General features: G+C 40.8%; 1 protein-coding gene across 2 annotated transcripts; it reads right to left on the bottom strand.

The window, feature by feature from the left end:
- Positions 1-5,839: 5,839 nt before the first annotated feature.
- On the bottom strand, positions 5,840-12,808 carry LOC133471976 (cyclin-dependent kinase 4-like). 2 transcript variants are annotated; one of them, XM_061762170.1, is made up of 8 exons: positions 12,654-12,808; positions 10,853-11,093; positions 8,964-9,096; positions 7,496-7,663; positions 7,311-7,420; positions 7,201-7,251; positions 6,696-6,861; positions 5,840-6,284 (listed from the first exon to the last, which is right to left on the bottom strand). In XM_061762170.1, exons 2-8 carry the CDS (start codon positions 11,086-11,088, stop codon positions 6,207-6,209), a joined length of 942 nt encoding a protein of 313 aa, XP_061618154.1. In that variant the 5' UTR covers positions 11,089-11,093; positions 12,654-12,808; the 3' UTR covers positions 5,840-6,206. The 2 variants fall into 2 exon arrangements, with proteins under 2 accessions (XP_061618154.1, XP_061618155.1); XM_061762171.1 differs by having other exon boundaries at positions 6,696-6,828.
- Positions 12,809-13,770: the final 962 nt, after the last annotated feature.

Raw genomic sequence — 13,770 nt, 5'->3', positions numbered from 1 at the left:
AAGTACAGTGTGAAAAGGCCTTTCTACCTGACCTCCATTTCCTCCCGACAATGTACAACCCCAATTCCAATGAAGTTGGGACGTTGTGTTAAACATAAATAAAAAACGCAATGCAGTGATGTGCAAATCATGTTCCACCTATATTTAATTGAAAACACTACAGAGGCAAGATATTTAATGTTCAAACTGATCAACTTGATTGTTTTTAGCAAATAATCAATAACTTTGAATTTTATGGTTGTCATGAACGGGACAGAGGATAGGACCCAAAAATGCACGACTCCAAAACAGTTAATGATTATTTGCTAAAAACAATCAATTCATTGGAATTGGGGTTGTACATCCGGTCCCAGTAAGCTTTGAAGACAGAAACCATAGCTGCTGTCATTTGTGACGCAGGTGCCATGGCGACCACTTCCTTTGGAAAGAGTCGCGAAGACACAACCAATATCCAAAACACGGGCAAACTCACATTCAAATGTAAAAAATAATACTGGTACAGTGATCATCATGTAGTATGAATTATTTATTATTCATTACTGTGTATTGAGAAGCTTTTTGGCCTCTTTTTCTTCATCAATACAACTATTGATTGATTGGTTGTCTTTATTTGGAACATGCCATTAAAAAATGACAATAAAAACAATCTACAGTCAGTGTGGATGGAAGTTGCAGAAAATTATCTCCAGAAACCAGCATGTCGGTGTCATCTGCAATAAAGGATACATTTCAAGGATTTTGATACATTGCAAATATCATTTATGTACGTTAGATAACATTGGTCCTAGCGCTGACTCCTGTGGGACACCAGAACTGTCCAAGAATTCTGACTGATATCCATCCATCTATCATCACAAACTGTTGCCTTTTCTCCAAATTGCTCCTCACCCAATTGAAAACTCCCCCCGAATCCCATATTGTTCTAATGTTATTGTTGTTAATGTTATTAATTTCTTGTTATTCATTGTCTCAAATGCATTAATGTCACAATCACAATTTTTTTGTTGTCCATGGAGTTAGGGATTTCTTTGATGAGTTCTGTTCAGGCTCGGGCTTTAGACCGGTTTCCTCTGAATTCATCGTGACTCTTGGTGAGTAATTTATTTGTGTCTATACATTTGCATTAGCTGTTATAAATTTTCACTAATTCAATTGAAAGCCATGGAGTTTTCTGGCGTAATTCATCTGTAATGTGGTGTGTTGTAATTAAGCAACAACTTTTTTTACAATCTCATTTTATTGAACTTTTGTTGATTTAATGACACATTTTATTGCTCACTGACATGAAGAAAACCTGCAAGTTCAAACACAAACACAGGAGGAAGAGGAAGGTGGTGGTGTGGCACTGGCTACTCAGGTGCGCCAAACCACAGGCGCAGTGTCATGACACAGTTGATGGCGAGCGTCTTGGTGAAAACCAGGCGCAGGGCGAGGACGGTGACGGAGAGGAGGTTCACCTTCTCGTCTGCCAACGACATGCACGTTTAACTCAGCCCGGCAGACCCTCGCATGTTCAATACCAACCTGGCACCAAAGCGTCCCGGCACCACCCTGGTCCCCTGTCACCTGTGGCGGCACGACAGGAAGCAACATGAGGCGATGACTCCATGAAGTCGACAAGAGGCCGAGGCCGCGCTCCTCACCTTCCTCGCACGTGTCGTTATGTGCGGCTGACAGCAGTGCCACCTGGTTGTATAGCGAGCCGTCCGATATCCGCACGGCGCGCGACTCCTCGAACATGTGTCCTTTTCCCGCCTTCGCCGTGGCGTTGTGTCGACTGAAGCCGGTGGCGAGGCACGCCTTCAGGTTGCCCGCCTCAAGTTTGTAGAAGGACGGCTCAAAATCTTCCACTAAACACCGACCGCAGTCTCTCGTTAAGCAGGGAAAACACATCGTGACAATTGGGCAAGAAGCTTGCGCTGTTCGATGCGTTGCTTTTGACCATGTGGGAGTTTTACACAAAACAGGTAACATTTGGACAACATGTTCTGACCTGTTGCACAAGCAGAACATCTTGACAACAAAACTCCCAACGTTCAATTAAATTGAGCCGACAAGTGGGATTTGCTCTGTTTCTACTCACCAGGTTCTACACTCAATCGGATTCCGCGTCCAAACATCAACTTACTCACGATTGATTTTCAATGCACTATTTTTTCCAAAGTAACAAGAAATTTGAAAAAAAAAAGAAAAACTTTTAGTAAATATTTTCCATCCCACCTTTTCTTTCACCGAGTGATGCAGTTTGGGTTGCGGTGTTTGCTTGTAGCTTGAAAGAAAATATTTATTCTACAATGAAACATTTTTTTAAATAATCACCTGCATACATTTTAACTTCTGGGTGCATTTTTGTCAGGTTCTCTGACTTTCTAGCCTTCACATTAATTTCATGAGAAAGAATATGTGGAAATTGATATCACTTTGGGACAATATGGTCCACTCATGTTCTAACCTGTTGCACAAACAAAACATCTTGGCAAGAAAATTCCAACTTTCCATTCATTTGAGGCAACAACTGCACTATTGTCTCTTTTTTACTCACCAGTTTCTACACTCAATCTGGTTCCGCGTCCAAACAGCAACGAGTACGAAGCTACACAATGTGACACTCATACACAACAACTGCACCAGCTAACTTTCTGTTTCCGTTTTGAATTAAAACTAAACAAATTACATTTTTTTATTTTTACTTACAGGTCTCCACTGTTACTCTCGTCCCACTTCCAAAATGTAATCTGTTCGCTGTCACACATTAGTTGTTTCCTCGACAAGAACCTCTTGAGAGGCTTGAAGGAGAATCTTTTAAGTACCTCACGCATAAATAATATTATCACTGTTTGGATAAACTTAGTCAAGTTCATCATATATTTTTCCAAATTAAAGCATGCATTTCAAACTAAACAAATAAATAAACACATATTCTCCCAGATTCCAAAAACAATCTCTCGTCCAAATTGCACTGGGGTTAGGCTCCAGTTATCCCGGAACCAGGAACAGACTCAGCGATATTGAAAATGGACGAGAAGAACGTATTTTATCTTTTTCATCCCATGTTTTTGACAGCAGTTTGGGTTGTGGTGTTTACATTGGAGCATGAAAGCAGAACTTACGAGCCTCCACAGTCACTCTGGTTCCGCTGCCGAAAACTAATCTCCTGTTTCCTGACACACATCAGTTGATTCCTCAACAAGAACCTCAAGAGCAGCTTCAACAAGAAAACGATGAGAATCTTTATGGGACGCCATGGCTTACGTGGTTTCCCAACCAAAAAGTTGTGGGTTCAATCCTGAGCCTCTGTGGCCATGCCGAACTGTCCTTGAGCAAGATGCTGAACCCAAAGTTGCGCTTCACGCTGCGTGATCAGGTGAATGAGGAGAGAGTGTTTAAGCATTGAGTACCTTGAAAGTGGAAAGGCAGGATACAAGCAAAAACCCATTTACCTTACCTAAGTCCCCGCACACGAATTATAAGAAGAAAACTATCACCACAATGTCAGTGTACCAATTGACTTGTAGTTCCAGCTGCATGTTTCCATTCACCAGTTGCTACACTCAATCTAGTTTCACATCCAGATGTCTGAAGACCAAACTCATTAACGATTTTCTTATTTTCTTCAAAGTTGAATAACAAAAAGGGAAATTTGTTTTTAAGCTTTTTCACAGGTGTCAAGTCTCTCCACAATGGTGTTCTTCAGGGGAATTTCTCACAGGTGTTGGCCTCTGCACAGTGGCGTTCCTCAGAGGATCATTCCTCGTCCCACTTGACTTTTATGTCATCCATGTCGTCTAGACACCCTTCGCTGTGTATATATGACGTCATGAAGCATGTTCCTCCATGGGTGCATCAAAAAAGCTGGGTAAATTTTTATCTACACACTCAACGTGTTGCCATATGCCAAGATGTGATACACAACAAAAAAGCAGTTGGATAATCCAAAAAGAATCAAGCAGAGATAAGTAAATATGTGATCAGTGATAAAAAATACTAGCTACAGTATTTATAAAAAATCCTACTGTTTTCCACTGTCAAGCTTGTCCCACCCCTGAAGACAATCTTGTAGCCCACTAGCATCCACACAACACACACTCTGACACAAACATACAAACTCATTGGCCACGCCCACCACCTGTGGCCTCATTACTTTCTTCAACTGATGACATTGTTGACTGTTCAGTTCCACTCAAAAGCCATTCAAAGCTAACTTCATGTCACTAGGTGGCAGTAAGACCAGAGTTCTTGCTCTTCTTTCTCTTGAGATGGCCTCCCATTATCAATAATAATGCTGATAACGACATCTTTAAAATGGTTTAGAAAAATATCATGCAGCAATTTGTAGTATTGTACATATTGTACATGTGCATCTTGATTTTTGCCAAGGCTATCTGCCTCATTCTACTGTCTTAGACTGATCATCCTTAACTTCTGCTTCTGCCTGTCACAATTCTTATCAGTTCTAATTTGTTGCAGATTTTGGGTGTCACGGTGCACAGCCTCAAATAAAATATGCTATCATTATGAAGTAGTCCATATTTACTTTGGGCTAAGTGGTATGATTTCATCAACAATACGAGGCAACTATGTTTGTCAATGCTCTCATTAGTTCCGAGGTGCCTGAATAACGTCTTGCTTTTGTCAAAATAGCTTCAGGATCCTGAGCTACAAATATTGCCAAATTGAACAGTAATAGCTGAGTTTTATATTACACAAGTTAACATTTGGAGTTTGTTTGGTGGAGTGATAAAAAAAAAATAAAAAATGCACACAAATGCTTATCGTTTATTCAAACTGCTACCTTTTATGTAAAACAGTAAAAAAAAAAAAAAAAAAAAACAGACTCCAAGGTAACGCTATAGTAGTCATAAGATGTTATTTTTTGTTTGTTTCTCTTACAGCTAGTGTGCCGTCTTATTTGTAATTTTTCTGTCTCTCCCATATCAAACTTTGTTCCATCAGTCTGCAAATTTCAATAAATATCCGTCATAATACAAAAAACCACACAGCCAGTCTAACTTTCGTGTGGCACAGAAGAACTGCTCCAGCATATTGAAAAAAGAAAATTATACAGATTATTTTCGCCTCCAGTTACTACCTTAAATTTGCGTAGTTTGAATCACCACCAACGGTTGACACATAATTACCACAACTATGTACAACATAATTCTAGGCATTCCAGGAAGTCTCTTTTCACTCTGCTAGTATGTATTGTATGTATGTGTAGTATGCTAGTTTTGGTTCATCCAGTTTAGACAGTGACACAACACCTCAATTGAACTGTAGCCATCTGGAGACACTTGTAGATATAACTGTGTGTCATCTGCATAGCTATGATAGTCAACATTAAAGATCTGAAGAATTTGACCCAAGGATAGCATATAGGCTACATAGGCTGAACAGGATGGGTCCAAGAATTGACCCTTGAGGGACCCCATAGGACATTGCCATTCGATGAGATTGAACACTTCCAATGGTTACAAAATAACTCTTCCTCCAGGTAGGATCTGAACCATTTAAGGACTGTTCCATTTAGTCCGACCAATGTTTCCAACCTGTTCAGCAGTGTGTTATGATCTACTAAATCAAATCCCACACTGAGATCCAACAAGACAAGAATTGACACCTTTCCTGAGTCAGTGTTCAACCTTGTATCATTTAGCACTTTGACAAGAGCTGATACTGTACTGAGATGAGTTGGGAAACCTGATTGAATTTTTGCAAAAAGTCCATTTTAGTTTAAATAATCCCTACGTTGATCGTGAATGACGTTCCTCGTGTTACTGTTGGCGCGGTATCCTCAACTCTAACACCATGTCATGAGAAAGGAGTTAAGCTTCAATGGTTTTGGCACGACTCTTTTTATTTTTATTTTAGTGCACGTCACAGACATTTTATTAAGACACCTGGAGAGAATTATAAATTGTGGAAAAAACAACAACATTTCCTTTATTCAGTTTTTCTGCTTGAAGTCAGCCATGAAAGGGCTTGTACTGCTCTTAAAGGCAACACTCATTATAAACTGTTTCAAACATAGTAGAATAGAAAAATGTTAGAAATTGCACTGACATAATTCAGTGAACAGACTTCCAAGGCATAACATCTCTTCACAGATAACTTGGACAAAATCAACAACAAAAAGTGTCCATTTTAAGGTGCTCATAGTGGCTTTGTAAAGACGCAATATTAACATCGAACAGAGTGAATACTTTCCTTCAGTGCTGGATGAAGAAGGGGTGAGCAAGGGCCCCAGCGGCCGAGATGCGTCTGCTTGGCGTGAAGGTTAAACATTGCTGCGGGTGAACAAAACAGAGGGTTGGCGCTCACTCCCTTTTGGGGTGAAGAGTCAGTATAAATCTATGAACAGATTGTGTGTCGCAGTCGGTAGAAGAAAAGTGTGCGTTGTGACTGTGGGAAAAGATAACGCAGTTCATCGAGGGAATGCTGAACATCATGTAAAAGAGCCACTGACATTCAACTCGAGCCGTGCGGTGAGTCAGAGCGCGATTCTTAGTTGTATATCTGTAAACAAATTATTATTTTGACATAAAAGTGCTTTTATTGTTTCTGTAGGTGTCCGTGGGCCTTGTTGCTGTAAAATGGCTGGCAATGTGCGAAACTGCATTGAAAACAGCGGGCAGTGAAAGAGTTAATTGATCAAAAACCATTTTTCCCCCAGCTCTACGCTCTATTATGATGCTCACCAGAAGGAGGTCTCTCTCGTGGGGGTTCAGCGAGGCCAGCAGCGGGGGATTGGGGTCCTTGGGCCCAAAGGAAAGTGAGTAGGCAACGGGGCTGTGCTGGGGCCAATCAACCTCAGTGGGCAAACCGATGAACCTGGAGTGATTGACAGCAGCAAAAACAACGAGCCTGCCATTAAAAAAAAAAGAAAGCAGAGAAAAATGCTAAATGCTATGTTTAAATTGGGCCTGTCTGACAAGTGCAGAGTTGTGTAAAAAAAAAAATCATGTTTGCTGGGTTCGGTGTAAAAAGCACAGGAGGATGGATTCGGGATCTTCTGTTATGTTACGATGCAGTCATTTTTGCATGGTGTACGTGTAAAAGCTGTTTGAAAAATCCAGTCGCTACTATATCACAATTTGCTGGCTTCTGTGTAAAAGGCAAAGGCAGACACATTTTGGCTCTTTTATATCATCTCTGATGGGGCTTTAGTGACATCGCAGAAACAGCGAAGGACAAAATACTCACTCAAAGATCATTTGCAGCTGTTGCGCTTCAGAGGATCCTTTGAAGAGCGGCCTGTGGGATGAACGTCACGTCAGCGTCTTAACGTTAAACGTGACGAGGGATGTTCTTACTTGAGCAGGAAGAGCTCAGCAAATATGCATCCCGCGCTCCACACATCCACAGACGACGTGTAAACAGAGGTGAGCAGCACTTCCGGAGATCGGTACCACAACGTGACAACCTGCGGAGACCCAAAAAGTGTTTTTTCCAAACACGCTTTCTGTGATTAACGCAATGACGGTAATGACGCACGTACACCTGGCGTGAGGGCCATGTTGACGGTATACATGCGAGCCAGTCCGAAGTCGGCGATCTTGACCAGGCCGCCGCTGCTGATCAGGATGTTTTCCGGCTTGATATCGCGGTGCACCACCATGTTGACGTGCAGGAAGTCCAGGCCGCGCATCAGCTGCAGCATTATGGCCTGGACACACAGAAGGCGTCACCGCAGCTTCACTTTTTAGCTCACTTATCACACAAAAACGTGGAAACTAAATGGTTTGCTTGTGTTTGGGGGTCACAATGAAGGTTGGTACATGCTTTAAAATCGTTTATGCCTTTTTAAATTCAAGTCTTTATGGTATTTATAACTAATTTAATGTTATAGAAAGCTCACTGAGGGGGTTTTGTGAGGGGCTTTTGTTGGAGAACAGTCCCCTCTGTTGATGGATGCTGTAATTGCAGGACGGTCGCTACTCTGAATATAGCTCATCAGTGATGGGACATTGTGATTTCCTAAGAACGTTGTAAAAGTCATCATTAGAAAATGTAAACACCTGCAGAAATGGATAGAAATCAATTGTGGCATGATGATATTGATCCGTTTCCGACATTGCTCGATCATTGTTGAAAATGATTGTGAGATATCATTCATCTTCCTGGAGATAAAAACCAATCCATCCATTCTCTGGAGCACTTATGCTCACTGGGGTCGCAGGTGTGCTGGAGCGTATGCCAGCTGGCTTTGGGCGAGAGGTTGAGGTACACCCTGAACTGGTCACCAACCAATCACACGGCACCTATGGACAAACAACCATTCACGCTCACATTCGCACCTAAAGACAATTTAGAGTCTTCTGTGAACTCATCATGCGTGTTTTTGGGAATGTGGGAGGAAACCGGAGTACATGTACAGGGAGAACATGCAATATAGGACTGAGCTATAAATCAATATCAATATGTATCGCGATAAGACACGTGATCAACACCAATGGCAACAGGGAGGCTACAGAGTAGGACTGCAAGTTATTGGAAAAAGACGACATATTAATCGTCTTAGCATGTCCAAACGGGTCTCTCCGCTGGTCACTTTTAATACTACAGTTGATTCACTGTATATTACAGTACAGCAACATCGCAGCAGACCCTGCGATGTGAATATTGCGCACACATACATCGCAATGACAACGCTTAAACAAAATATCGTGCAGCCCTACTACAGAGGCTTTAGGGCTCATCTCATTTCTCTTTTTGATGGGTCGCTGCCGATGTATACGGTGACTTGAGATCCACCCTCAGCATCTCGACCTGTCACGACCCAGATAAACAAAGTTGGTAACGTCATCAAACTCACACGCTCTTTTGTCACGTCACTAGTGTGGCAGTAGCCTACTTTGGATGGTTTAAGTCAGACAAGAGTCAGATGACCGATGCCTTCTCTAAACTATGCCGGGTTATCGTCCCTACAAAAGTGAAGTTAAACTCGACTGTGTTGTTGTCTTTACCCTAATGTCGTCCAAGCTGAGTCCAGACGGAGGGGCTCTGGACAGGTAAGTGGACAGGTCCTGTTCGATGTACTCCAACACCACCGTGAGGTCGAACGCCTTGCTCACCATTGTGGCCCTCGCATCCAACAACCTGCACAATGCAACGAGGATTTATGTGTAAATATCAGTGTCATTGTGTATGTATGTGTTTTAACTATAATTAGGTAGTGCTGGGTGTTATGGCCTTAAAATAAAAATCTCACATTTTTTCCCACAAAAATCTTAATTCACTGATTCCGATTTTTTTCCCTTCACCAAAGTATATGACGATGACATTTTCAAAACAACAAGGTTTCTTTGTCCTTATATCAAGCAAGCTTTGAAATGTCCCCCCCCCCCCTCCATTCTTAGCATTAACTAGCATCTACTTCCACTGAAATAATAATGATAAAAAAATAATTATTCATTTTATTTATTGCCACCAGTATTTCCACCATATGATCACTTTTAGGCATATTTCCTATCCCCCAGATGGATAAACCTGAATGCGTAATGGATTTGAGCACAGCACAGCATACTACAGCAGAACAATAGTTAGACAAGTCTAAATATTTGAGCACAAGTAAACATTACAATAGTCAAATCGTGTTCTTATTTGTGGATGGTGAGGGTGGGGGGTGGGACACCCGGTGAGGACATGCAACAACTAACCAATAGGACAAGGTGAGAGAGGATGTGGGAAATGAGCAAGGCAGTGCTACTGATGAGTGATGTGGTGGGATTCTTTTATAGTGTCTAAACACGAAGACTGTAAGACTACTGTAAGAACCTGAGAGTTGATAATCCATCACTGCCTGAAGCGCTACCTGTTTGTATCAAGATCTTTGAATGGCTTCTTGTATTTAGCGAGGACGTGACTGATGCGATAGGAAGCTGCCTTACACTGGGTCTTCGGTTTGGTGAAAATTGACTGCATAATTTGTTCTCAAATCCCGCACTTTTGGGATTTCCCTGCGAAAATGGCGCGTTAAGCCATTTTCGCAGGGAAATCCCTCTCGTAGGTCCTGTGTAGAGTTTTAACATGTCACTCCAAATTCCCTTTCTTTGTCAACGCCACTGTTGCATTGCAGATAATAATAAAAACAGACTATGAATAAGAATAAATATTTCTTCTACTCAGGGTGCAAATGGTAGGTTTTGGCTCATTTCCCCGCCAAGTCAACGTTTAGAAGTGCATAACCACACTGATCGTTCGCTGCTAGCTACTGGTCACTGCTGTCAACTTGAAATGTAATTGACTACAAATCAAGAAAATGACAGAATCCATGGAGGAAAGGCTTAAATTGGCTATAGTTGTCACTTTAAAAAAAAATTAAAAAAAAAATATATATATATGTTTGTATCAGTTTCTATTGGTATGTTTTGAGTTGTTTGTTTATAATTCTCACTTAAACATTCATTCATTCATCTTCCGTACCACTTATCCTCACTAGGGTTGCAGGCGCGCTGGAGCCTACGCCAGCTATCTTTGGGCGAGAGGCGGAGTACACTCTGAAAAGGTCGCCAGCCAATTGCAGGGCAGATATAAATAAACAACCATTCGCACTCACATTCACGTTTATGGGCAAATTTCGAGTATTCAATCAACCTACCATGCATGTTTTTGGGATGTGAGAAGAAACCGGAGTAAAAAAAAAAAAAAAAAACACGCAGGCACGGGGAGAACATGTAAACGCCACACAGGCGAGGCTGGATTTGAACCCAGGTCCTCAGAACTGTGAGGCAGATGTGCTAACCAGTTGTTCACCATGTCACCCTCACCTGTGCCAATTGAATTAATCCATAAAATCAATAAATCACCCAGCCATGGTAAAAAGCAATTGGATAAAAATGGCTCGTGCTCTTACTTGATGACGTTGGGGTGGTCAAAGAACTTCATCCTACACAGCAGCGCCACCTCACGTAGCATGTACGGAGGGATGCCATTGTTGCCCGACGATCTCGACAACTCGCTGTGGAACTTCTTCACCGCCAGGAGACGCCCTGTTCCGCCTATCTCCCTGGCTTTGTACACCTTGCCAAAGGAGCCCTGGCCTATCTGGAGCAGCAGTTCATAGAGCAACGGACTTGCGCCAACCTCCATCACCTCTGGAGTTCAAATCATAGGCATACAGTACATAGATGCCACCATATTGGATGTGGAAAAGCAGAGTGGTTGGAGAAGATGCACGTGAATGGAGAATGAGTGAAACTGCCCAACGATAGGTCTGCCAAGTGTCATATCCCAAAAAGACTTGAGGCTTTAGTTGCTGCCAAAGGAGCATCAACAAGCTATTGGGCAAAGGCTGCAAATTACCGTAATTTCTCGTGTATAATGTGCATTTCCCCCCCCAAAAAATTTCTCAAAAGTCAGTAGTGCGCATTATACATACGTATAGGGGAATTTTTTTTTATAAATGTATGCCGCCATCAAGAGGTTATGAAAAAGCTGTACTTCCATTCCAATATATCATCGCCTCCTAGAGGTTATAAAAAAGTTGTACACTTTCATTCTAATATGCGACTGCCACCTAGAGGTTATTATAAAGGTGTAGTCTACACTTTCATTCCAATATGGCAGGGGTACATATGACTGCATATATGTACAATTGTGCTCATAAATTTACATACCAAGGCAGAATTTGTGAAATATAGTTTTTTTTTTTTTTTTTATATATGACTGATGACTGAAAAACAACCATCGTTAATTTCTTTATGGTTATGTTTTGTTTAATGATAATGCTTTTCTGAAATACTCGACAGTTTAATTTGAATCCCATTAAAATAGAATTAAATGTGGTTCGCCTGGTCCTTCAGGTTTTCTTTAAAGAATTGTACATTCTGCCTGGGTAATCAAACATATGAGGAAACTAGTGAGGAAAAGCTGAACGGAAGATGAATCAATGAATGAATGAATTGGTTGTATTTGGCCATTGTAACAATTTTACATACAGGATTTGCTGACTTTGTGGCTGTTATTGGTTCATAAAGTCCAGCACATAATACTGTGAATTCTCGAGGTGAAACCAACCTACACACAACAAGGAATTTATTTCTTCACCACCACCTAAAAGTTCAGTTACTACCCTAATGGTTATTAGTTAACTTTTAGCTAACTTTTCTCATACTATGAAAGTTTCCCAAAGAGCTGAGAAAGCATTCAGAAGAAAAGCTAGCACTGCTAGTCTGCTTCCAGTAATTACCATTATTAGTAGTTAAATAGATATAAATTACTGAATATAAAACAATGGACACGGACGTCATAATGTTATCCACGACGCCCGCAAAAAGTTGGTATGGCCAAATACAATCAAAAATCATTGTTCAGTCCCACCTGAGAAAGTTAATTCCATTCTCTGTTGGAGTGTCATACGCTTTGCCACATTCAATATGGCGGCGACGTCGACGTATGAATAAAAAGAGCGGAAACGGTGACGTAATGCGATAGCGCGCCACGTGTATTCGTCTGTGGTGAAAATAACCTATTTGTTATACAAAGGTAAGCCATGGTTACATAAATGAAAAAAAATGTCATAAAAAATGTTTAACGTTTTCACGTGAAAAGCCTAATGGGAAGCTTAACCAATTAGCATGTTAGCTGGTTACCTTACAGTCCACACGACTTATTATCATTCTAACAACTCCCAATACTTTTTTGGTTTACTTTACCTTAAAAGGATGATTACAAAAAAAATATCTTGCTTCCGTGTGGCCCAGACAAATGTGACAGCAAACGTGGCAGCCCCACACGACAACACTTGAGCTGATCACCTAAATCTATTTGCTAAAAGTTAACATTAGCAGTTCACGTGCAGTTCACGAAGGCTGCGTTCACATGCACTACGGATATTGTGCAAATTCAATAACCGTGTAAAAATATGAAGTACTGGTGTCTAAAAAATGTTACCAATGGAAAATACATTCAGATTAACGGTTTATTATATATTTTTTAATTGTGTCCAAAAAAAAACAAAAAACATTTATTAAAAATGGCACCTAAATAGCGCTTCGTGCAGGCATGGACAAAATTGGGAGCAGATTACAAAATGGATGTCGTCACTTCAAAATATGTGGTCAGTGTCATCACATCGACTGTATACTTTGACTTGCGGTTTTGGCTGCATCGGTGTATTCGCAATTTGGTTCCACGTCCAAAGTAAAGTTGGAGTGAAGAGAAAGAGAAGAAAGAGAAACCCCCAACCATAAAATCAGCATCATTTAGTATTTCAGGCGTCATAGTTTGAATAGTTCTAATGAACAAAACATTAAGACGCGAGACTGGTTTGGAAACCTTCACAATGGTGTTCGTCAGGGAAGTGTCCTAGGCCCACTTGACTTCCACACTGACCTCATCAAGCACATTGGTCTTCACGTTAGACCACTGTCAAAAAATTTTGGAATATAACACAAACAAGCAATAGTCGAATCCAAGAATAAAAACAAAAACCCTAGAATAGAAAGGTAAGAACATGTTCATAAATGTATATGTTCATATTCAATGTCCGTGCACATGTTTTTCATATCAAAACACTTTGGGTGGAATTGATGACAGACAGGTATTTATTTTATTTTTTTTAATATTGATGAAGGAAAAAAAGTGTTAAAGAAAAAGGGCACTTTTTTTTTTTGTCTTCCAGGGCAAAAGGGCAGGTGCTTGAGCACCACTTGGGAGTCTATGGGTGCACGCGGTTGTTGCAGCCGCATGAGTAAAAATAACTGACATCTTAAAATATTTACATTTTTGAAACAAAACACATTTGAACTTTGCGATTGTGATACAGACAAC

Source organism: Phyllopteryx taeniolatus, chromosome 22 (genome assembly GCF_024500385.1).
Source record: "Phyllopteryx taeniolatus isolate TA_2022b chromosome 22, UOR_Ptae_1.2, whole genome shotgun sequence".
NCBI classification, from domain to species: Eukaryota; Metazoa; Chordata; class Actinopteri; order Syngnathiformes; family Syngnathidae; genus Phyllopteryx; species Phyllopteryx taeniolatus.
This window is presented reverse-complemented; position numbering and strand designations above follow the sequence as displayed.

What these genes read in the sequence shown, in the direction of transcription:
- LOC133471976 (XM_061762170.1), bottom strand. Translation starts at nt 11,088, where the DNA reads ATGGAGGTTGGCGCAAGTCCGTTGCTCTATGAACTGCTGCTCCAGATA. An exon ending in CAGCTGCAAATGATCTTTGA is followed by an intron (nt 6,862 to 7,200) that starts GTGAGTATTTTG and finishes TTTTAATGGCAG; the next exon opens with GCTCGTTGTTTTTGCTGCTG. An exon ending in ACGAGAGAGACCTCCTTCTG is followed by an intron (nt 6,285 to 6,695) that starts GTGAGCATCATA and finishes GTTCACCCGCAG; the next exon opens with CAATGTTTAACCTTCACGCC.